We start from the raw sequence: 24,823 nt of genomic DNA on the forward strand, positions 1-24,823 counted from the left end.
GGCTTCAACAACACACTGGCTTTATTAACACACTGGCTTTATCAACACACTGGCTTCATCAACACACTGGCTTTATTAACACACTGGCTTTATCAACACACTGGCTTCATCAACACACTGGCTATATTACCACACTGGCTTTATCAACACACTGGCTTCATCAACACAATGGCTTTATCAACACACTGGCTTCATCAACACACTGGCTTTATTAACACACTGGCTTTATTAACACACTGGCTTCATCAACACACTGGCTTTATCAACACACTGGCTTTATTAACACACTGGCTTTATTAACACACTGGCTTCATCAACACACTGGCTTTATTAACACACTGGCTTTATTAACACACTGGCTTCATCAACACACTGGCTTTATTAACACACTGGCTCCATCAACACACTGGCTTTATTAACACACTGGCTTTATTAACACAATGGCTTTATTAACACAATGGCTTTATCAACACACTGGCTTCATCAACACACTGGCTTTATTAACACACTGGCTTTATTAACACACTGGCTTCATCAACACACTGGCTTCATCAACACACTGGCTTCATCAACACACTGGCTTCATCAACACACTGGCTTTATCAACACACTGGCTTTATCAACACACTGGCTTTATTAACACACTGGCTTCATCAACACACTGGCTTCATCAACACACTGGCTTTATCAACACACTGGCTTTATTAACACACTGGCTTCATCAACACACTGGCTTTATTAACACACTGGCTTTATTAACACACTGGCTTTATTAACACACTGGCTTCATCAACACACTGGCTTTATTAACACACTGGCTTCATCAACACACTGGCTTTATCAACACACTGGCTTTATCAACACACTGGCTTTATCAACACACTGGCTTTATTAACACACCGGTTATATCAACACACTGGCTTAATCAACACACTGGCTTTATCAACACACTGGCTTTATCAACACACTGGCTTTATCAACACACTGGCTTTATTAACACACTGGCTTTATTAACACACTGGCTTTATCAACACACTGGCTTTATCAACACACTGGCTTTATCAACACACTGGCTTTATCAACACACTGGCTTTATTAACACACTGGCTTTATCAACACACTGGCTTTATTAACACACTGGCTTTATCAACACACTGGCTTTATCAACACACTGGCTTTATCAACACACTGGCTTTATCAACACACTGGCTTTATTAACACACTGGCTTTATTAACACACTGGCTTTATTACCACACTGGCTTTATTAACACACTGGCTTTATTAACACACTGGCTATATCAACACACTGGCTTTATCAACACACTGGCTTCATCAACACACTGGCTTTATTACCACACTGGCTTTATTAACACACTGGCTTTATTAACACACTGGCTTCATCAACACACTGGCTTTATTAACACACTGGCTTCATCAACACACTGGCTTTATTAACACACTGGCATTATCAAAACACTGGCTTTATCAACACACTGGCTTTGTCAACACACTGGCTTTATTAACACACTGGCTTTATTAACACACTGGCTTTATTAACACACTGGCTTTATTAACACACTGGCTTTATCAACACACTGGCTTTATCAACACACTGGCTTTATTAACACACTGGCTTTATCAACACACTGGCTTTATCAACACACTGGCTTTATCAACACACTGGCTTCATCAACACACTGGCTTTATCAACACACTGGCTTTATCAACACACTGGCTTTATCAACACACTGGCTTTATCAACACACTGGCTTTATCAACACACTGGCTTTATTAACACACTGGCTTTATCAACACACTGGCTTTATCAACACACTGGCTTTATTAACACACTGGCTTTATCAACACACTGGCTTCATCAACACACTGGCTTTATCAACACACTGGCTTTATCAACACACTGGCTTTATCAACACACTGGCTTTATTAACACACTGGCTTTATCAACACACTGGCTTTATCAACACACTGGCTGTATTAACACACTGGCTTTATTAACACACTGGCTTTATTAACACACTGGCTTCATCAACACACTGGCTTCATCAACACACTGGCTTCATCAACACACTGGCTTTATCAACACACTGGCTATATCAACACACTGGCTTCATCAACACACTGGCTTCATCAACACACTGGCTTCATCAACACACTGGCTATATTACCACACTGGCTTTATCAACACACTGGCTTCATCAACACAATGGCTTTATCAACACACTGGCTTCATCAACACACTGGCTTTATTAACACACTGGCTTTATTAACACACTGGCTTCATCAACACACTGGCTTTATCAACACACTGGCTTTATTAACACACTGGCTTTATTAACACACTGGCTTTATTAACACACTGGCTTCATCAACACACTGGCTTTATTAACACACTGGCTCCATCAACACACTGGCTTTATTAACACACTGGCTTCATCAACACAATGGCTTTATCAACACACTGGCTTCATCAACACACTGGCTTTATTAACACACTGGCTTTATTAACACACTGGCTTCATCAACACACTGGCTTCATCAACACACTGGCTTCATCAACACACTGGCTTCATCAACACACTGGCTTCATCAACACACTGGCTTTATCAACACACTGGCTTTATTAACACACTGGCTTCATCAACACACTGGCTTCATCAACACACTGGCTTTATCAACACACTGGCTTTATTAACACACTGGCTTCATCAACACACTGGCTTTATTAACACACTGGCTTTATTAACACACTGGCTTCATCAACACACTGGCTTTATTAACACACTGGCTTCATCAACACACTGGCTTTATCAACACACTGGCTTTATCAACACACTGGCTTTATTAACACACCGGTTATATCAACACACTGGCTTTACTAACACACTGGCTTAATCAACACACTGGCTTTATCAACACAATGGCTATATCAACACACTGGCTATATCAACACACTGGCTTTATCAACACACTGGCTTCATCAACACACTGGCTTTATTACCACACTGGCTTTATTAACACACTGGCTTTATTAACACACTGGCTTCATCAACACACTGGCTTTATTAACACACTGGCTTCATCAACACACTGGCTTTATTAACACACTGGCTTTATCAACACACTGGCTTTATCAACACACTGGCTTTGTCAACACACTGGCTTTATTAACACACTGGCTTTATTAACACACTGGCTTTATTAACACACTGGCTTTATTAACACACTGGCTTTATCAACACACTGGCTTTATCAACACACTGGCTTTATTAACACACTGGCTTTATCAACACACTGGCTTTGTCAACACACTGGCTTTGTCAACACACTGGCTTTATCAACACACTGGCTTTGTCAACACACTGGCTTTATCAACACACTGGCTTTATCAGCACACTGGCTTTATCAGCACACTGGCTTTATCAACACACTGGCTTTATTAACACACTGGCTTTATCAACACACTGGCTTTATTAACACACTGGCTTTATTAACACACTGGCTTTATTACCACACTGGCTTTATTAACACACTGGCTTTATCACCACACTGGCTTTATTAACACACTGGCTTTATCAGCACACTGGCTTTATTAACACACTGGCTTTATTAACACACTGGCTTTATCACCACACTGGCTTTATTAACACACTGGCTTTATTAACACATTGGCTTCATCAACACACTGGCTTTATCAACACACTGGCTTTATCAACACACTGGCTTTATCAACACACTGGCTTTATCAACACACTGGCTTTATCAACACACTGGCTTTATCAACACACTGGCTTTATCAACACACTGGCTTTATCAACACACTGGCTTTATCAACACACTGGCTTCATCAACACACTGGCTTTATTAACACACTGGCTTTATCACCACACTGGCTTTATCAACACACTGGCTTTATCAACACACTGGCTTTATTAACACACTGGCTTTATTAACACACTGGCTTTATTACCACACTGGCTTCATCAACACACTGGCTTTATTAACACACTGGCTTTATCAACACACTGGCTTTATCAACACACTGGCTTTATCAACACACTGGCTTTATCAACACACTGGCTTTATTAACACACTGGCTTCATCAACACACTGGCTTCATCAACACACTGGCTTTATTAACACACTGGCTTTATCAACACACTGGCTTCATCAACACACTGGCTTCAACAACACACTGGCTTTATTAACACACTGGCTTTATCAACACACTGGCTTCATCAACACACTGGCTTTATTAACACACTGGCTTTATCAACACACTGGCTTCATCAACACACTGGCTATATTACCACACTGGCTTTATCAACACACTGGCTTCATCAACACAATGGCTTTATCAACACACTGGCTTCATCAACACACTGGCTTTATTAACACACTGGCTTTATTAACACACTGGCTTCATCAACACACTGGCTTTATCAACACACTGGCTTTATTAACACACTGGCTTTATTAACACACTGGCTTCATCAACACACTGGCTTTATTAACACACTGGCTTTATTAACACACTGGCTTCATCAACACACTGGCTTTATTAACACACTGGCTCCATCAACACACTGGCTTTATTAACACACTGGCTTTATTAACACAATGGCTTTATTAACACAATGGCTTTATCAACACACTGGCTTCATCAACACACTGGCTTTATTAACACACTGGCTTTATTAACACACTGGCTTCATCAACACACTGGCTTCATCAACACACTGGCTTCATCAACACACTGGCTTCATCAACACACTGGCTTCATCAACACACTGGCTTTATCAACACACTGGCTTTATCAACACACTGGCTTTATTAACACACTGGCTTCATCAACACACTGGCTTCATCAACACACTGGCTTTATCAACACACTGGCTTTATTAACACACTGGCTTCATCAACACACTGGCTTTATTAACACACTGGCTTTATTAACACACTGGCTTTATTAACACACTGGCTTCATCAACACACTGGCTTTATTAACACACTGGCTTCATCAACACACTGGCTTTATCAACACACTGGCTTTATCAACACACTGGCTTTATCAACACACTGGCTTTATTAACTCACCGGTTATATCAACACACTGGCTTAATCAACACACTGGCTTTATCAACACACTGGCTTTATCAACACACTGGCTTTATCAACACACTGGCTTTATTAACACACTGGCTTTATCAACACACTGGCTTTATCAACACACTGGCTTTATCAACACACTGGCTTCATCAACACACTGGCTTTATCAACACACTGGCTTTATCAACACACTGGCTTTATCAACACACTGGCTTTATCAACACACTGGCTTTATCAACACACTGGCTTTATTAACACACTGGCTTTATCAACACACTGGCTTTATCAACACACTGGCTTTATTAACACACTGGCTTCATCAACACACTGGCTTCATCAACACACTGGCTTTATCAACACACTGGCTTTATCAACACACTGGCTTTATCAACACACTGGCTTTATTAACACACTGGCTTTATCAACACACTGGCTTTATTAACACACTGGCTTTATTAACACACTGGCTTTATTAACACACTGGCTTCATCAACACACTGGCTTCATCAACACACTGGCTTCATCAACACACTGGCTTTATCAACACACTGGCTATATCAACACACTGGCTTCATCAACACACTGGCTTTATCAACACACTGGCTTTATCAACACACTGGCTTTATCAACACACTGGCTTCATCAACACACTGGCTTCATCAACACACTGGCTTCATCAACACACTGGCTTCATCAACACACTGGCTTCATCAACACACTGGCTTCATCAACACACTGGCTTCATCAACACACTGGCTTCATCAACACACTGGCTTCATCAACACACTGGCTTCATTAACACACTGGCTTCATCAACACACTGGCTTCATCAACACACTGGCTTTATCAACACACTGGCTTCATCAACACACTGGCTTCATCAACACACTGGCTTCATCAACACACTGGCTTCATCAACACACTGGCTTTATCAACACACTGGCTTTATCAACACACTGGCTTTATCAACACACTGGTTTTATCAACACACTGGCTTCATCAACACACTGGCTTCATCAACACACTGGCTTTATCAACACACTGGCTTCATCAACACACTGGCTTTATTAACACACTGGCTTTATTAACACACTGGCTTTATTAACACACTGGCTTTATTAACACACTGGCTTTATTAACACACTGGCTTCATCAACACACTGGCTTCATCAACACACTGGCTTCATCAATTACCAATTATAGGAGAGAATGGAGGAGAGAGGCGAGTGGAGGAGAGTGGAGGAGAGAGTGTAGGAGAGTGGAGGAGAGTGGAGGAGAGTGTGGAGGAGAGTGGAGGAGAGAGTGGAGGAGAGAGTGGAGGAGAGAGTGGAGGAGAGAGTGGAGGAGAGAGTGGAGGAGAGAGTGGAAGAGAGTGGCGGAGAGAATGGAAGCGAGTGGAGGAGAGTGGAGAGGAGAGTGGAGAGGAGAGTGGAGGAGAGAGCGGAGGACAGAGTGGAGGAGAGTGGAGGAGAGTGGAGGAGAGGAGAGGAGAGTGGAGGAGAGAGTGGAGGAGAGAGCGGAGGACAGAATGAAGGAGAGAGTGGAGGAGAGTGGAGGAGAGTGGAGGAGAGTGGAGGAGAGTGGAGGAGAGTAGAGGAGAGAGCGGAGGACAGAATGAAGGAGAGAGTGGAGGAGAGTGGAGGAGAGAGTGGAGGAGAGTGTAGGAGAGTGGAGGAGAGAGCGGAGGACAGAATGAAGGAGAGAGTGGAGGAGAGTGGAGGAGAGTGGAGAGGAGAGTGGAGGAGAGTGGAGGAGAGTGGAGGAGAGTGGAAGAGAATTAACGAGAATTTTCTCTCTCTCTTTCTGTCTGTCTCTCAACGTGAAATCCCCCGCTCCCCCCTTCACCTGGACAGTTAGACTGTTAAGTTCTGTTAAAACATAGAAATCCCCCCTCCTCCTTCACCTGGACAGTTAGACTGTTAAGTTCTGTTAAAACATAGAAATCAAATGTATGTGGAGAAGGAGAAAGGCTACTCACTGGCATGGCGTTGTTGAGCGTAGTGTTGTACACACAGGAGCGCATGGTGCACTCTGTCAGGCACCCTTCAAACAGCTGGAGAGACTCTGACACCTTGTCCTGGAAATCCTCCGCGGACTTATTAGTGATGCCAAAGTAGAGATAGTCGGAGTACAGCCTGAGACAACAAACAACAAAAACTCCATCATCAACAACAACAACAAACAACAACAACACCACCACCACCATCAACAACAACAAAGTTTGGGATTCAATCTGATCGCTGGTTGTTGACAATGCAGCTTTTAAAGGGATATTTAAAGGGATGGTATTTAAATATTTAAAGGGAGGGTAACGCTGCACATGTGTTTTGATTGGAAGTTGCCTTTAAAAGGCCAGCGCGGCATTGTCGACTATCCACGGTTGGATTGAACCCCGACCGAAGTCATGAGCATCTTACCGTCATCTCACAACTCTGGTACTAGGAGAGACAAGCTCTTCAAAGTCATGAGCATCGTACCGTCATCTCACAACTCTGGTACTATGAGAGACAAGCTCTTCAGAGTCATGAGCATCGTACCGTCACCTCACAACTCTGGTACTATGAGAGACAAGCTCTTTAAAGTCATGAGCATCGTACCGTCATCTCACAACTCTGGTACTATGAGAGACAAGCTCTTCAAAGTCATGAGCATCTTACCGTCATCTCACAACTCTGGTACTGTGAGAGACAAGCTCTTCAAAGTCATGAGCATCTTACGGTCATCTCACAACTCTGGTACTGTGAGAGACAAGCTCTTCAAAGTCATGAGCATCTTACCGTCATCTCACAACTCTGGTACTATGAGAGACAAGCTCTTCAAAGTCATGAGCATCTTACCGTCATCTCACAATTCTGGTACTATGAGAGACAAGCTCTTCAAAGTACTGCAGCTTCAAAGACTAACCTCTCCGAATTAAGCCAAAACCCCAAACCAACATGGCGTATACAATCTGTTCCACCAAAACTCATGAGTTGCTCGGGGTTGTAAATACATTTAGTTCATTTAATTGAGCATGGCAATTCATACGGACACCCCCCCCCCCCCCCCCCACCCTACACACACTTCGTATGGATCGATCTCTCTCTCTCTGTTTCTCTCTCTCTCTCTCTCTCTCTCTCTCTCTCTCTCTCTCTCTCTCTCTCTCTCTCTCTCTCTTAGTTTCTCTCTCTCTCTCAGTTTCTCTCTCTCTTAGTTTCTCTCTCTCTCCCCTTGGCTGCTGTGATTTGACAGACAAAACCAATTAAAGTGAGCCTGTTGAGACATCCAGACATCCACTGAAGTGAAACTCTGTTCAGTCAGAGCAGAGACAAACTAATCTTAATTTATAGAGAACGCTGCCAGGCTTTCAGCTATTAGCTGAAACATAATTCCTACTTCATAACAAACAGCACGTCTCAATCTGAAATACATCTGGAATGTAGTTTGCTTTATGTGTGTGTGTGTTTATGGTAATGTGTGCAGTGTGTTGGGCATCAACAGAGAGGTAGATGGACCAAAGCTAGCTGACTTGGCCCTGGAGGGAGAGATGGAGAGAAAGAGAGAGGGAGATACAGGGAGAGATGGAGAGAAAGAGGGAGGGAGATACAGGGAGAGATGGAGAGATGGAGAGAAAGAGGTTGGGAGATACAGGGAGAGATGGAGAGAAAGAGGGAGGGAGATACAGGGAGAGATGGAGAGATGGAGAGAAAGAGGGAGGGAGATACAGGGAGAATTGGAGAGAAACAGGGAGGGGGATACAGGGAGAGATGGAGAGAAAGAGGGATGAAGATACAGGGAGAGATGGAGAGAAATAGGGAGGGAGATACAGGGAGAGATGGAGAGACGGAGAGAAAGAGGGAGGGTGATACAGGGAGAGATAGAGAGATGGAGAGAAAGAGGGAGGGTGATACAGGGAGAGATGGAGAGAAAGAGGGAGGGTGATACAGGGAGAGATGGAGAGACGGAGAGAAAGAGGGAGGGTGATACAGGGAGAGATGGAGAGAAAGAGGGAGGGAGATACAGGGAGAGATGGAGAGAAGGAGAGAAAGAGGGAGGGAGATGGAGAGAAGGAGAGAAAGAGGGAGGGAGATACAGGGAGAGATGGAGAGACGGAGAGAAAGAGGGAGGGTGATACAGGGAGAGATGGAGAGAAAGAGGGAGGGAGATACAGGGAGAGATGGAGAGACGGAGAGAAAGAGGGAGGGTGATACAGGGAGAGATGGAGAGACGGAGAGAAAGAGGGAGAGATGGAGAGAAAGAGGGAGAGATGGAGAGAAAGAGGGAGGGAGATGGGAGAGGGAGAGACGGAGACAGACAGACCCACCTCTCTACAGGGTCTCTCAGCATGACGATGAACCTTGCGTCAGGCTGAAGGGTTAGTAGTAGTAGTATTAATAGTAGTAGTAGTAGTTACAGTACCTCTCTACAGGGTCTCTCAGCATGACGATGAACAATAGTAGTAGTAGTAGTAGTAGTAGTATTAATAGTAGTAGTAGTAGTAGTAGTAGTATTAATAGTAGTAGTAGTAGTAGTAGGAGTATTAATAGTAGTAGTAGTAGTAGTAGGAGTATTAATAGTAGTAGTAGTAGTAGTAGGAGTATTAATAGAAGTATTAATAGTAGTAGTAGTAGTAGTAGTATTAATAGTAGTAGTAGTAGTAGTAGTAGTAGTATTAATAGTAGTAGTAGCAGTATTAATAGTAGTAGTAGTAGTAGTATAAATAGTAGTAGTAGTAGTATTAATAGTAGTAGTAGTAGTAGTATTAATAGTAGTAGTAGTAGTATTAATAGTAGTAGTAGTAGTATTAATAGTAGTAGTAGTAGTAGTATTATAAGTAGTAGTAGTAGTAGTATTAATAGTAGTAGTAGTAGTAGTATTAACAGTAGTAGTAGTAGTAGTAGTAGTATTATTAATAGTAATAGTAGTAGTAGTAGTAGTATTAATAGTAGTATTAATAGTAGTAGTAGTAGTAGTAGTAGTATTAATAGTAGTAGTAGTAGTATTAATAGTAGTAGTAGTATTAATAGTAGTGGTAGTAGTAGTAGTAGTAGTAGTAGTAGTATTATTAATAGTAATAGTAGTAGTAGTAGTAGTAGTATTAATAGTAGTAGTAGTAGTAGCAGTATTAATAGTAGTAGTAGTAGTAGTAGTATAAATAGTAGTAGTAGTAGTATTAATAGTAATAGTAGTAGTATTAATAGTAGTAGTAGTAGTATTAATAGTAGTAGTAGTAGTAGTATTAATAGTAGTAGTAGTAGTAGTAGTATTAATAGTAGTAGTAGTATTAATAGTAGTGGTAGTAGTAGTAGTAGTATTATTAATAGTAGTAGTAGCAGTATTAATAGTAGTAGTAGTAGTAGTAGTATTAATAGTAGTAGTAGTTGTAGTATTAATAGTAGTAGTAGTAGTATTAATAGTAGTAGTAGTAGTATTAATAGTAGTAGTGGTAGTATTAATAGCAGTAGTAGTAGTAGTATTAATAGTAGTAGTAGTAGTATTAATAGTAGTAGTAGTAGTAGTAGTAGTATTAATAGTAGTAGTAGTAGTAGTATTAATAGTAGTAGTGGTATTAATAGTAGTAGTATTAATATTAGTAGTATTAATAGTAGTAGTATTAATAGTAGTGGTAGTAGTAGTATTAATAGTAGTAGTAGTAGTAGTAGTATTAATAGTAATAGTAGTAGTAGTAGTATTAATAGTAATAGTAGTAGTAGTAGTATTAATTGTAGTAGTAGTAGTAGTAGTATTAATTGTAGTAGTAGTAGTAGTAGTAGTATTAATAGTAGCAATAGTAGTAGTAGTAGTTACAGTACCTCTCTACAGGGTCTCTCAGCATGACGATGAACCGTGCGTCGGGCTGAAGGATTAGTAGTATTAATATTAGTAGTAGTAGTAGTTACAGTACCTCTCTACAGGGTCTCTGAGCATGACGAGGAACCTTGCGTCGGGCTGAAGGGTTAGTAGTATTAATATTAGTAGTAGTAGTAGTAGTTTTAATAGTAGTAGTATTAATAGTAGTAGTAGTAGTAGTTACAGTACCTCTCTACAGGGTCTCTGAGCATGACGATGAACCGTGCGTCGGGCTGAAGGGTTAGTAGAAGTAGTATTAGTAGTAGTAGTTACAGTACCTCTCTACAGGGTCTCTCAGCATGACGATGAACCGTGCGTCGGGCTGAAGGATGTGGATAAAGTCCTGGATGAGGAAGGGTGGCTCCGCCTCCGCTTCAGTCGAGTTGTCATAGAAATACGGCCAGGCGTTGTTGTCCCACATGGTGGAGGCACTGGCCTCTCCTGGAACACACACACACACACACACACACACACACACACACACACACACACACACACACACACACACACACCTCCGTTAAGACTTTCAATAATTAATCACAGAAAAGCAATAATGCCCCTCGCTTTTTATTTTATTTAACCTTCATTTAACCTTTATTTAACCTTTATTTAACCTTTATTTAACCTTTATTTAACTAGGCAAGTCGGTTTAAGAACAAATTCTTATTTACAATGACGGCCTACAGAGGAACAGTGGGTTAACTGCCTTGTTCAGGGGCAGAAAGACAGATGTTTACCTTGTCAGCTCGGGGATTTGATCCAGCAACCTTTCAGGTTACTGGCCCAACGCTCTAACCACTAGGCTACCTGCCTCCCCCCTCTTACCACTAGGCTACCTGCCTCCCCCCTCTAACCACTAGGCTACCTGCCTCCCCCCCTCTAACCACTAGGCTACCTGCCTCCCCCCCTCTAACCACTAGGCTACCTGCCTCCCCCCCTCTAACCACTAGGCTACCTGCCTCCCCCCCTCTAACCACTAGGCTACCTGCCTCCCCCCTCTAACCACTAGGCTACCTGCCCCCCCCCTTTAACCACTAGGCTACCTGCCTCCCCCCTCTAACCACTAGGCTACCTGCCTCCCCCCTCTAACCACTAGGCTACCTGCCTCCCCCCTCTAACCACTAGGCTACCTGCCTCCCCCCTCTAACCACTAGGCTACCTGCCTCCCTCCTCTAACCACTAGGCTACCTGCCTCCCCCCTCTAACCACTAGGCTACCTGCCTCCCCCCCTCTAACCACTAGGCTACCTGCCTCCCCCCCTCTAACCACTAGGCTACCTGCCTCCCCCCCTCTAACCACTAGGCTACCTGCCTCCCCCCTCTAACCACTAGGCTACCTGCCTCCCCCCTCTAACCACTAGGATACCTGCCTCTAACCACTAGGCTACCTGCCTCCCCCCTCTAACCACTAGGCTACCTGCCGCCCCCTCTAACCACTAGGCTACCTGCCTCCCCCCTCTAACCACTTGGCTACCTGCCTCCCCCCTCTAACCACTAGGCTACCTGCCTCCCCCCTCTAACCACTAGGCTACCTGCCTCTAACCACTAGGCTACCTGCCTCTAACCACTAGGCTACCTGCCTCCCCCCTCTAACCACTAGGCTACCTGCCTCCCCCCTCTAACCACTAGGCTACCTGCCTCCCCCCTCTAACCACTAGGCTACCTGCCTCCCCCCTCTAACCGCTAGGCTACCTGCCTCCCCCCTCTAACCGCTAGGCTACCTGCCTCCCCCCTCTAACCGCTAGGCTACCTGCCTCCCCCCTCTAACCGCTAGGCTACCTGCCTCCCCCCTCTAACCGCTAGGCTACCTGCCTCTAACCGCTAGGCTACCGGGTTCTAACCGCTAGTCGACCTGGTTCTAACCGCTAGTCGACCTGGTTCTAACCGCTAGGCTACGTGCCTCTAACCGCCAGGCTACCTGCCTCTAACCGCCAGGCTACCTGCCTCTAACCGCCAGGCTACCTGCCTCTAACCGCCAGGCTACCTGCCTCTAACCACCAGGCTACCTGCCTCTAACCACCAGGCTACCTGCCTCTAACCACCAGGCTACCTGCCTCTAACCACCAGGCTACCTGCCTCTAACCACTAGGCTACCTGCCTCTAACCACCAGGCTACCTGCCTCCCCCCTCTAACCACTAGGCTACCTGCCTCCCCCCTCTAACCACTAGGCTACCTGCCTCTAACCACCAGGCTACCTGCCTCTAACCACCAGGCTACCTGCCTCTAACCACCAGGCTACCTGCCTCTAACCACCAGGCTACCTGCCTCTAACCACCAGGCTACCTGCCTCCCCCCTCTAACCGCTAGGCTACCTGCCTCTAACCGCTAGGCTACCGGGTTCTAACCGCTAGTCGACCTGGTTCTAACCGCTAGTCGACCTGGTTCTAACCGCTAGGCTACGTGCCTCTAACCGCCAGGCTACCTGCCTCTAACCGCCAGGCTACCTGCCTCTAACCGCCAGGCTACCTGCCTCTAACCACCAGGCTACCTGCCTCTAACCACCAGGCTACCTGCCTCTAACCACCAGGCTACCTGCCTCTAACCACCAGGCTACCTGCCTCTAACCGCTAGGCTACTCTTCACTTTATATTAGTGTCCTCCTCCTTCAATGTGCTGTCATTATAGTATTAAATGTAGGACACTACAATCACAGGACACTACAATCACAGGACACTACAATCACAGGACACTACAATCACAGAACACTACAATCACAGGACACTACAATCACAGAACACTACAATCACAGGACACTACAATCACAGGACACTACAATCACAGGACACTACAATCACAGGACACTACAATCACAGAACACTACAATCACAGGACACTACAATCACAGGACACTACAATCACAGAACACTACAATCACAGAACACTACAATCACAGAACACTACAATCACAGAACACTACAATCACAGAACACTACAATCACAGAACACTACAATCACAGAACACTACAATCACAGAACACTACAATCACAGAACACTACAATCACAGGACACTACAATCACAGAACACTACAATCACAGAACACTACAATCAAGGGAAGTATTAGATTATTATTAGTATGTGTGTTACCTATGATGTTGATATTACAGGTGTGTTACCTATGATGATGTTGATATTACAGGTGTGTTACCTATGATGATGTTGATATTACAGGTGTGTTACCTATGATGATGTTGATATTACAGGTGTGTATTATGATGATGTTGCTATTACAGGTGTGTATTATGATGATGTTGATATTACAGGTGTGTTACCTATGATGATGTTGATATTACAGGTGTGTTACCTATGATGATGTTGATATTACAGGTGTGTTACCTATGATGATGTTGATATTACAGGTGTGTTACCTATGATGATGTTGATATTACAGGTGTGTATTATGATGATGTTGATATTACAGGTGTGTATTATGATGATGTTGATATTACAGGTGTGTATTATGATGATGTTGATATTACAGGTGTGTTACCTATGATGATGTTGATATTACAGGTGTGTTACCTATGATGATGTTGATATTACAGGTGTGTTACCTATGATGATGTTGATATTACAGGTGTGTTACCTATGATGATGTTGATATTACAGGTGTGTTACCTATGATGATGTTGATATTACAGGTGTGTATTATGATGATGTTGATATTACAGGTGTGTATTATGATGATGTTGATATTACAGGTGTGTTACCTATGATGATGTTGATATTACAGGTGTGTTACCTATGATGATGTTGATATTACAGGTGTGTTACCTATGATGATGTTGATATTACAGGTGTGTTACCTATGATGATGTTGATATTACAGGTGTGTATTATGATGATGTTGATATTACAGGTGTGTTACCTATGATGATGTTGATATTACAGGTGTGTATTATGATGATGTTGATATTACAGGTGTGTTACCTATGATGATGTTGATATTACAGGTGTGTATTATGATGATGTTGATATTACAGGTGTGTTACCTATGATGATGTTGATATTACAGGTGTGTTACCTATGATGATGTTGATATTACAGGTGTGTATTATGATGATGTTGATATTACAGGTGTGTATTATGATGATGTTGATATTACAGGTGTGTTACCTATGATGATGTTGATATTACAGGTGTGTATTATGATGATGTTGATATTACAGGTGTGTATTATGATGATGTTGATATTACAGGTGTGTTACCTATGATGATGTTGATATTACAGGTGTGTTACCTATGATGATGTTGATATTACAGGTGTGTTACCTATGATGATGTTGATATTACAGGTGTGTTACCTATGATGATGTTGATATTACAGGTGTGTATTATGATGATGTTGATATTACAGGTGTGTTACCTATGATGATGTTGATATTACAGGTGTGTTACCTATGATGATGTTGATATTACAGGTGTGTATTATGATGATGTTGATATTACAGGTGTGTTACCTATGATGATGTTGATATTACAGGTGTGTTACCTATGATGATGTTGATATTACAGGTGTGTATTATGATGATGTTGATATTACAGGTGTGTTACCTATGATGATGTTGATATTACAGGTGTGTTACCTATGATGATGTTGATATTACAGGTGTGTTACCTATGATGATGTTGATATTACAGGTGTGTTACCTATGATGATGTTGATATTACAGGTGTGTATTATGATGATGTTGATATTACAGGTGTGTTACCTATGATGATGTTGATATTACAGGTGTGTATTATGATGATGTTGATATTACAGGTGTGTTACCTATGATGATGTTGATATTACAGGTGTGTATTATGATGATGTTGATATTACAGGTGTGTTACCTATGATGATGTTGATATTACAGGTGTGTTACCTATGATGATGTTGATATTACAGGTGTGTTACCTATGATGATGTTGATATTACAGGTGTGTTACCTATGATGATGTTGATATTACAGGTGTGTATTATGATGATGTTGATATTACAGGTGTGTTACCTATGATGATGTTGATATTACAGGTGTGTTACCTATGATGATGTTGATATTACAGGTGTGTTACCTATGATGATGTTGATATTACAGGTGTGTATTATGATGATGTTGATATTACAGGTGTGTATTATGATGATGTTGATATTACAGGTGTGTTACCTATGATGTTGATATTACAGGTGTGTATTATGATGATGTTGATATTACAGGTGTGTATTATGATGATGTTGATATTACAGGTGTGTTACCTATGATGATGTTGATATTACAGGTGTGTTACCTATGATGATGTTGATATTACAGGTGTGTATTATGATGATGTTGATATTACAGGTGTGTTACCTATGATGATGTTGATATTACAGGTGTGTATTATGATGATGTTGATATTACAGGTGTGTTACCTATGATGATGTTGATATTACAGGTGTGTATTATGATGATGTTGATATTACAGGTGTGTATTATGATGATGTTGATATTACAGGTGTGTATTATGATGATGTTGATATTACAGGTGTGTTACCTATGATGATGTTGATATTACAGGTGTGTTACCTATGATGATGTTGATATTACAGGTGTGTATTATGATGATGTTGATATTACAGGTGTGTTACCTATGATGATGTTGATATTACAGGTGTATATTATGATGATGTTGATATTACAGGTGTGTATTATGATGATGTTGATATTACAGGTGTGTTTCCTATGATGATGTTGATATTACAGGTGTGTTACCTATGATGATGTTGATATTACAGGTGTGTTACCTATGATGTTGATATTACAGGTGTGTTACCTATGATGATGTTGATATTACAGGTGTGTTACCTATGATGATGTTGATATTACAGGTGTGTTACCTATGATGATGTTGATATTACAGGTGTGTATTATGATGATGTTGATATTACAGGTGTGTTACCTATGATGATGTTGATATTACAGGTGTGTATTATGATGATGTTGATATTACAGGTGTGTTACCTATGATGATGTTGATATTACAGGTGTGTTACCTATGATGATGTTGATATTACAGGTGTGTTACCTATGATGATGTTGATATTACAGGTGTGTTACCTATGATGATGTTGATATTACAGGTGTGTTACCTATGATGATGTTGATATTACAGGTGTGTTACCTATGATGATGTTGATATTACAGGTGTGTTACCTATGATGATGTTGATATTACAGGTGTGTTACCTATGATGATGTTGATATTACAGGTGTGTATTATGATGATGTTGATATTACAGGTGTGTATTATGATGATGTTGATATTACAGGTGTGTTACCTATGATGATGTTGATATTACAGGTGTGTTACCTATGATGATGTTGATATTACAGGTGTGTTACCTATGATGATGTTGATATTACAGGTGTGTATTATGATGATGTTGATATTACAGGTGTGTTACCTATGATGATGTTGATATTACAGGTGTGTATTATGATGATGTTGATATTACAGGTGTGTTACCTATGATGATGTTGATATTACAGGTGTGTATTATGATGATGTTGATATTACAGGTGTGTATTATGATGATGTTGATATTACAGGTGTGTATTATGATGATGTTGATATTACAGGTGTGTATTATGATGATGTTGATATTACAGGTGTGTTACCTATGATGATGTTGATATTACAGGTGTGTTACCTATGATGATGTTGATATTACAGGTGTGTTACCTATGATGATGTTGATATTACAGGTGTGTATTATGATGATGTTGATATTACAGGTGTGTTACCTATGATGATGTTGATATTACAGGTGTGTTACCTATGATGATGTTGATATTACAGGTGTGTTACCTGTGATGATGTTGATATTACAGGTGTGTTACCTATGATGATGTTGATATTACAGGTGTGTTACCTATGATGATGTTGATATTACAGGTGTGTTACCTATGATGATGTTGATATTACAGGTGTGTTACCTATGATGATGTTGATATTACAGGTGTGTTACCTATGATGATGTTGATATTACAGGTGTGTTACCTATGATGATGTTGATATTACAGGTGTGTTACCTATGATGATGTTGATATTACAGGTGTGTATTATGATGATGTTGATATTACAGGTGTGTTACCTATGATGATGTTGATATTACAGGTGTGTTACCTATGATGATGTTGATATTACAGGTGTGTTACCTATGATGATGTTGATATTACAGGTGTGTTACCTATGATGATGTTGATATTACAGGTGTGTATTATGATGATGTTGATATTACAGGTGTGTTACCTATGATGATGTTGATATTACAGGTGTGTTACCTATGATGATGTTGATATTACAGGTGTGTTACCTATGATGATGTTGATATTACAGGTGTGTTACCTATGATGATGTTGATATTACAGGTGTGTTTCCTATGATGATGTTGATATTACAGGTGTGTTACCTATGATGATGTTGATATTACAGGTGTGTTACCTATGATGATGTTGATATTACAGGTGTGTATTATGATGATGTTGATATTACAGGTGTGTTACCTATGATGATGTTGATATTACAGGTGTGTTACCTATGATGATGTTGATATTACAGGTGTGTTACCTATGATGATGTTGATATTACAGGTGTGTTACCTATGATGATGTTGATATTACAGGTGTGTTACCTATGATGATGTTGATATTACAGGTGTGTTACCTATGATGATGTTGATATTACAGGTGTGTTACCTATGATGATGTTGATATTACAGGTGTGTTACCTATGATGATGTTGATATTACAGGTGTGTTACCTATGATGATGTTGATATTACAGGTGTGTTACCTATGATGATGTTGATATTACAGGTGTGTTACCTATGATGATGTTGATATTACAGGTGTGTTACCTATGATGATGTTGATATTACAGGTGTGTTACCTATGATGATGTTGATATTACAGGTGTGTATTATGATGATGTTGATATTACAGGTGTGTTACCTATGATGATGTTGATATTACAGGTGTGTATTATGATGATGTTGATATTACAGGTGTGTTACCTATGATGATGTTGATATTACAGGTGTGTATTATGATGATGTTGATATTACAGGTGTGTATTATGATGATGTTGATATTACAGGTGTGTTACCTATGATGATGTTGATATTACAGGTGTGTTACCTATGATGATGTTGATATTACAGGTGTGTTACCTATGATGATGTTGATATTACAGGTGTGTTACCGATGATGTTGATATTACAGGTGTGTTACCTATGATGATGTTGATATTACAGGTGTGTTACCTATGATGATGTTGATATTACAGGTGTGTTACCTATGATGATGTTGATATTACAGGTGTGTTACCTATGATGATGTTGATATTACAGGTGTGTTACCTATGATGATGTTGATATTACAGGTGTGTTACCTATGATGATGTTGATATTACAGGTGTGTTACCTATGATGATGTTGATATTACAGGTGTGTTACCTATGATGATGTTGATATTACAGGTGTGTATTATGATGATGTTGATATTACAGGTGTGTACTTATGATGATGTTGATATTACAGGTGTGTTACCTATGATGATGTTGATATTACAGGTGTGTATCTATGATGATGTTGATATTACAGGTGTGTTACCTATGATGATGTTGATATTACAGGTGTGTATTATGATGATGTTGATATTACAGGTGTGTATCTATGATGATGTTGATATTACAGGTGTGTTACCTATGATGATGTTGATATTACAGGTGTGTTACCTATGATGATGTTGATATTACAGGTGTGTTACCTATGATGATGTTGATATTACAGGTGTGTTACCTATGATGATGTTGATATTACAGGTGTGTTACCTATGATGATGTTGATATTACAGGTGTGTTACCTATGATGATGTTGATATTACAGGTGTGTTACCTATGATGATGTTGATATTACAGGTGTGTATTATGATGATGTTGATATTACAGGTGTGTACTTATGATGATGTTGATATTACAGGTGTGTTACCTATGATGATGTTGATATTACAGGTGTGTACTATGATGATGTTGATATTACAGGTGTGTTACCTATGATGATGTTGATATTACAGGTGTGTTACCTATGATGATGTTGATATTACAGGTGTGTATCTATGATGATGTTGATATTACAGGTGTGTTACCTATGATGATGTTGATATTACAGGTGTGTATCTATGATGATGTTGATATTACAGGTGTGTATTATGATGATGTTGATATTACAGGTGTGTTACCTATGATGATGTTGATATTACAGGTGTGTTACCTATGATGATGTTGATATTACAGGTGTGTAACCTATGATGATGTTGATATTACAGGTGTGTATTATGATGATGTTGATATTACAGGTGTGTTACCTATGATGATGTTGATATTACAGGTGTGTATCTATGATGATGTTGATATTACAGGTGTGTTACCTATGATGATGTTGATATTACAGGTGTGTTACCTATGATGATGTTGATATTACAGGTGTGTTACCTATGATGATGTTGATATTACAGGTGTGTATTATGATGATGTTGATATTACAGGTGTGTTACCTATGATGATGTTGATATTACAGGTGTGTTACCTATGATGATGTTGATATTACAGGTGTGTATTATGATGATGTTGATATTACAGGTGTGTATTATGATGATGTTGATATTACAGGTGTGTTACCTATGATGATGTTGATATTACAGGTGTGTATTATGATGATGTTGATATTACAGGTGTGTACCTATGATGATGTTGATATTACAGGTGTGTACTATGATGATGTTGATATTACAGGTGTGTACTATGATGATGTTGATATTACAGGTGTGTACTATGATGATGTTGATATTACAGGTGTGTACTATGATGATGTTGATATTACAGGTGTGTTACCTATGATGATGTTGATATTACAGGTGTGTTACCTATGATGATGTTGATATTACAGGTGTGTTACCTATGATGATGTTGATATTACAGGTGTGTTACCTATGATGATGTTGATATTACAGGTGTGTATCTATGATGATGTTGATATTACAGGTGTGTACTATGATGATGTTGATATTACAGGTGTGTTACCTATGATGATGTTGATATTACAGGTGTGTACTATGATGATGTTGATATTACAGGTGTGTTACCTATGATGATGTTGATATTACAGGTGTGTACTTATGATGATGTTGATATTACAGGTGTGTTACCTATGATGATGTTGATATTACAGGTGTGTTACCTATGATGATGTTGATATTACAGGTGTGTTACCTATGATGATGTTGATATTACAGGTGTGTATTATGATGATGTTGATATTACAGGTGTGTTACCTATGATGATGTTGATATTACAGGTGTGTTACCTATGATGATGTTGATATTACAGGTGTGTTACCTATGATGATGTTGATATTACAGGTGTGTTACCTATGATGATGTTGATATTACAGGTGTGTTACCTATGATGATGTTGATATTACAGGTGTGTTACCTATGATGATGTTGATATTACAGGTGTGTTACCTATGATGATGTTGATATTACAGGTGTGTTACCTATGATGATGTTGATATTACAGGTGTGTATTATGATGATGTTGATATTACAGGTGTGTATCTATGATGATGTTGATATTACAGGTGTGTTACCTATGATGATGTTGATATTACAGGTGTGTTACCTATGATGATGTTGATATTACAGGTGTGTTACCTATGATGATGTTGATATTACAGGTGTGTTACCTATGATGATGTTGATATTACAGGTGTGTACTATGATGATGTTGATATTACAGGTGTGTACTATGATGATGTTGATATTACAGGTGTGTACTATGATGATGTTGATATTACAGGTGTGTACTTATGATGATGTTGATATTACAGGTGTGTTACCTATGATGATGTTGATATTACAGGTGTGTTACCTATGATGATGTTGATATTACAGGTGTGTTACCTATGATGATGTTGATATTACAGGTGTGTTACCTATGATGATGTTGATATTACAGGTGTGTACTATGATGATGTTGATATTACAGGTGTGTATCTATGATGATGTTGATATTACAGGTGTGTTACCTATGATGATGTTGATATTACAGGTGTGTTACCTATGATGATGTTGATATTACAGGTGTGTATTATGATGATGTTGATATTACAGGTGTGTATTATGATGATGTTGATATTACAGGTGTGTTACCTATGATGATGTTGATATTACAGGTGTGTATTATGATGATGTTGATATTACAGGTGTGTTACCTATGATGATGTTGATATTACAGGTGTGTTACCTATGATGATGTTGATATTACAGGTGTGTATTATGATGATGTTGATATTACAGGTGTGTTACCTATGATGATGTTGATATTACAGGTGTGTTACCTATGATGATGTTGATATTACAGGTGTGTACTTATGATGATGTTGATATTACAGGTGTGTTACCTATGATGATGTTGATATTACAGGTGTGTTACCTATGATGATGTTGATATTACAGGTGTGTTACCTATGATGATGTTGATATTACAGGTGTGTATTATGATGATGTTGATATTACAGGTGTGTTACCTATGATGATGTTGATATTACAGGTGTGTTACCTATGATGATGTTGATATTACAGGTGTGTTACCTATGATGATGTTGATATTACAGGTGTGTTACCTATGATGATGTTGATATTACAGGTGTGTATCTATGATGATGTTGATATTACAGGTGTGTTACCTATGATGATGTTGATATTACAGGTGTGTTACCTATGATGATGTTGATATTACAGGTGTGTATTATGATGATGTTGATATTACAGGTGTGTACTATGATGATGTTGATATTACAGGTGTGTTACTATGATGATGTTGATATTACAGGTGTGTTACCTATGATGATGTTGATATTACAGGTGTGTACTATGATGATGTTGATATTACAGGTGTGTTACCTATGATGATGTTGATATTACAGGTGTGTTACCTATGATGATGTTGATATTACAGGTGTGTTACCTATGATGATGTTGATATTACAGGTGTGTTACCTATGATGATGTTGATATTACAGGTGTGTACTATGATGATGTTGATATTACAGGTGTGTATCTATGATGATGTTGATATTACAGGTGTGTTACCTATGATGATGTTGATATTACAGGTGTGTACTATGATGATGTTGATATTACAGGTGTGTTACCTATGATGATGTTGATATTACAGGTGTGTATTATGATGATGTTGATATTACAGGTGTGTTACCTATGATGATGTTGATATTACAGGTGTGTTACCTATGATGATGTTGATATTACAGGTGTGTACTATGATGATGTTGATATTACAGGTGTGTTACCTATGATGATGTTGATATTACAGGTGTGTTACCTATGATGATGTTGATATTACAGGTGTGTTACCTATGATGATGTTGATATTACAGGTGTGTTACCTATGATGATGTTGATATTACAGGTGTGTTACCTATGATGATGTTGATATTACAGGTGTGTTACCTATGATGATGTTGATATTACAGGTGTGTTACCTATGATGATGTTGATATTACAGGTGTGTTACCTATGATGATGTTGATATTACAGGTGTGTATCTATGATGATGTTGATATTACAGGTGTGTATCTATGATGATGTTGATATTACAGGTGTGTTACCTATGATGATGTTGATATTACAGGTGTGTTACCTATGATGATGTTGATATTACAGGTGTGTTACCTATGATGATGTTGATATTACAGGTGTGTTACCTATGATGATGTTGATATTACAGGTGTGTTACCTATGATGATGTTGATATTACAGGTGTGTACTATGATGATGTTGATATTACAGGTGTGTACTTATGATGATGTTGATATTACAGGTGTGTATTATGATGATGTTGATATTACAGGTGTGTATCTATGATGATGTTGATATTACAGGTGTGTTACCTATGATGATGTTGATATTACAGGTGTGTTACCTATGATGATGTTGATATTACAGGTGTGTTACCTATGATGATGTTGATATTACAGGTGTGTTACCTATGATGATGTTGATATTACAGGTGTGTATCTATGATGATGTTGATATTACAGGTGTGTACTATGATGATGTTGATATTACAGGTGTGTTACCTATGATGATGTTGATATTACAGGTGTGTTACCTATGATGATGTTGATATTACAGGTGTGTACTATGATGATGTTGATATTACAGGTGTGTATTATGATGATGTTGATATTACAGGTGTGTTACCTATGATGATGTTGATATTACAGGTGTGTATCTATGATGATGTTGATATTACAGGTGTGTTACCTATGATGATGTTGATATTACAGGTGTGTTACCTATGATGATGTTGATATTACAGGTGTGTAATATGATGATGTTGATATTACAGGTGTGTTACCTATGATGATGTTGATATTACAGGTGTGTTACCTATGATGATGTTGATATTACAGGTGTGTTACCTATGATGATGTTGATATTACAGGTGTGTTACCTATGATGATGTTGATATTACAGGTGTGTTACCTATGATGATGTTGATATTACAGGTGTGTTACCTATGATGATGTTGATATTACAGGTGTGTACTATGATGATGTTGATATTACAGGTGTGTTACCTATGATGATGTTGATATTACAGGTGTGTTACCTATGATGATGTTGATATTACAGGTGTGTTACCTATGATGATGTTGATATTACAGGTGTGTATCTATGATGATGTTGATATTACAGGTGTGTACTATGATGATGTTGATATTACAGGTGTGTTACCTATGATGATGTTGATATTACAGGTG

The 24,823-nt window shown here is 39.4% G+C and overlaps 1 protein-coding gene across 2 annotated transcripts in view; it reads right to left on the minus strand.

Moving 5' to 3' along the window:
• The window catches only part of LOC129835989 (carbohydrate sulfotransferase 15-like), a 172,093-nt gene that overhangs the window by 6,738 nt on the left and 140,532 nt on the right, over positions 1–24,823 (minus strand). For both annotated transcript variants that reach the window (XM_055901703.1, XM_055901704.1), the window contains exons 5-6: positions 11,236–11,398; positions 7,107–7,263 (exon numbers count right to left, since the gene is read on the minus strand). In XM_055901703.1, coding sequence (XP_055757678.1) covers positions 7,107–7,263; positions 11,236–11,398 — 320 coding nt within the window. The remainder of the gene's footprint in view (positions 1–7,106; positions 7,264–11,235; positions 11,399–24,823) is intronic.

This window comes from Salvelinus fontinalis, chromosome 37 (assembly GCF_029448725.1).
Source record: "Salvelinus fontinalis isolate EN_2023a chromosome 37, ASM2944872v1, whole genome shotgun sequence".
Lineage (NCBI taxonomy): Eukaryota > Metazoa > Chordata > Actinopteri > Salmoniformes > Salmonidae > Salvelinus > Salvelinus fontinalis.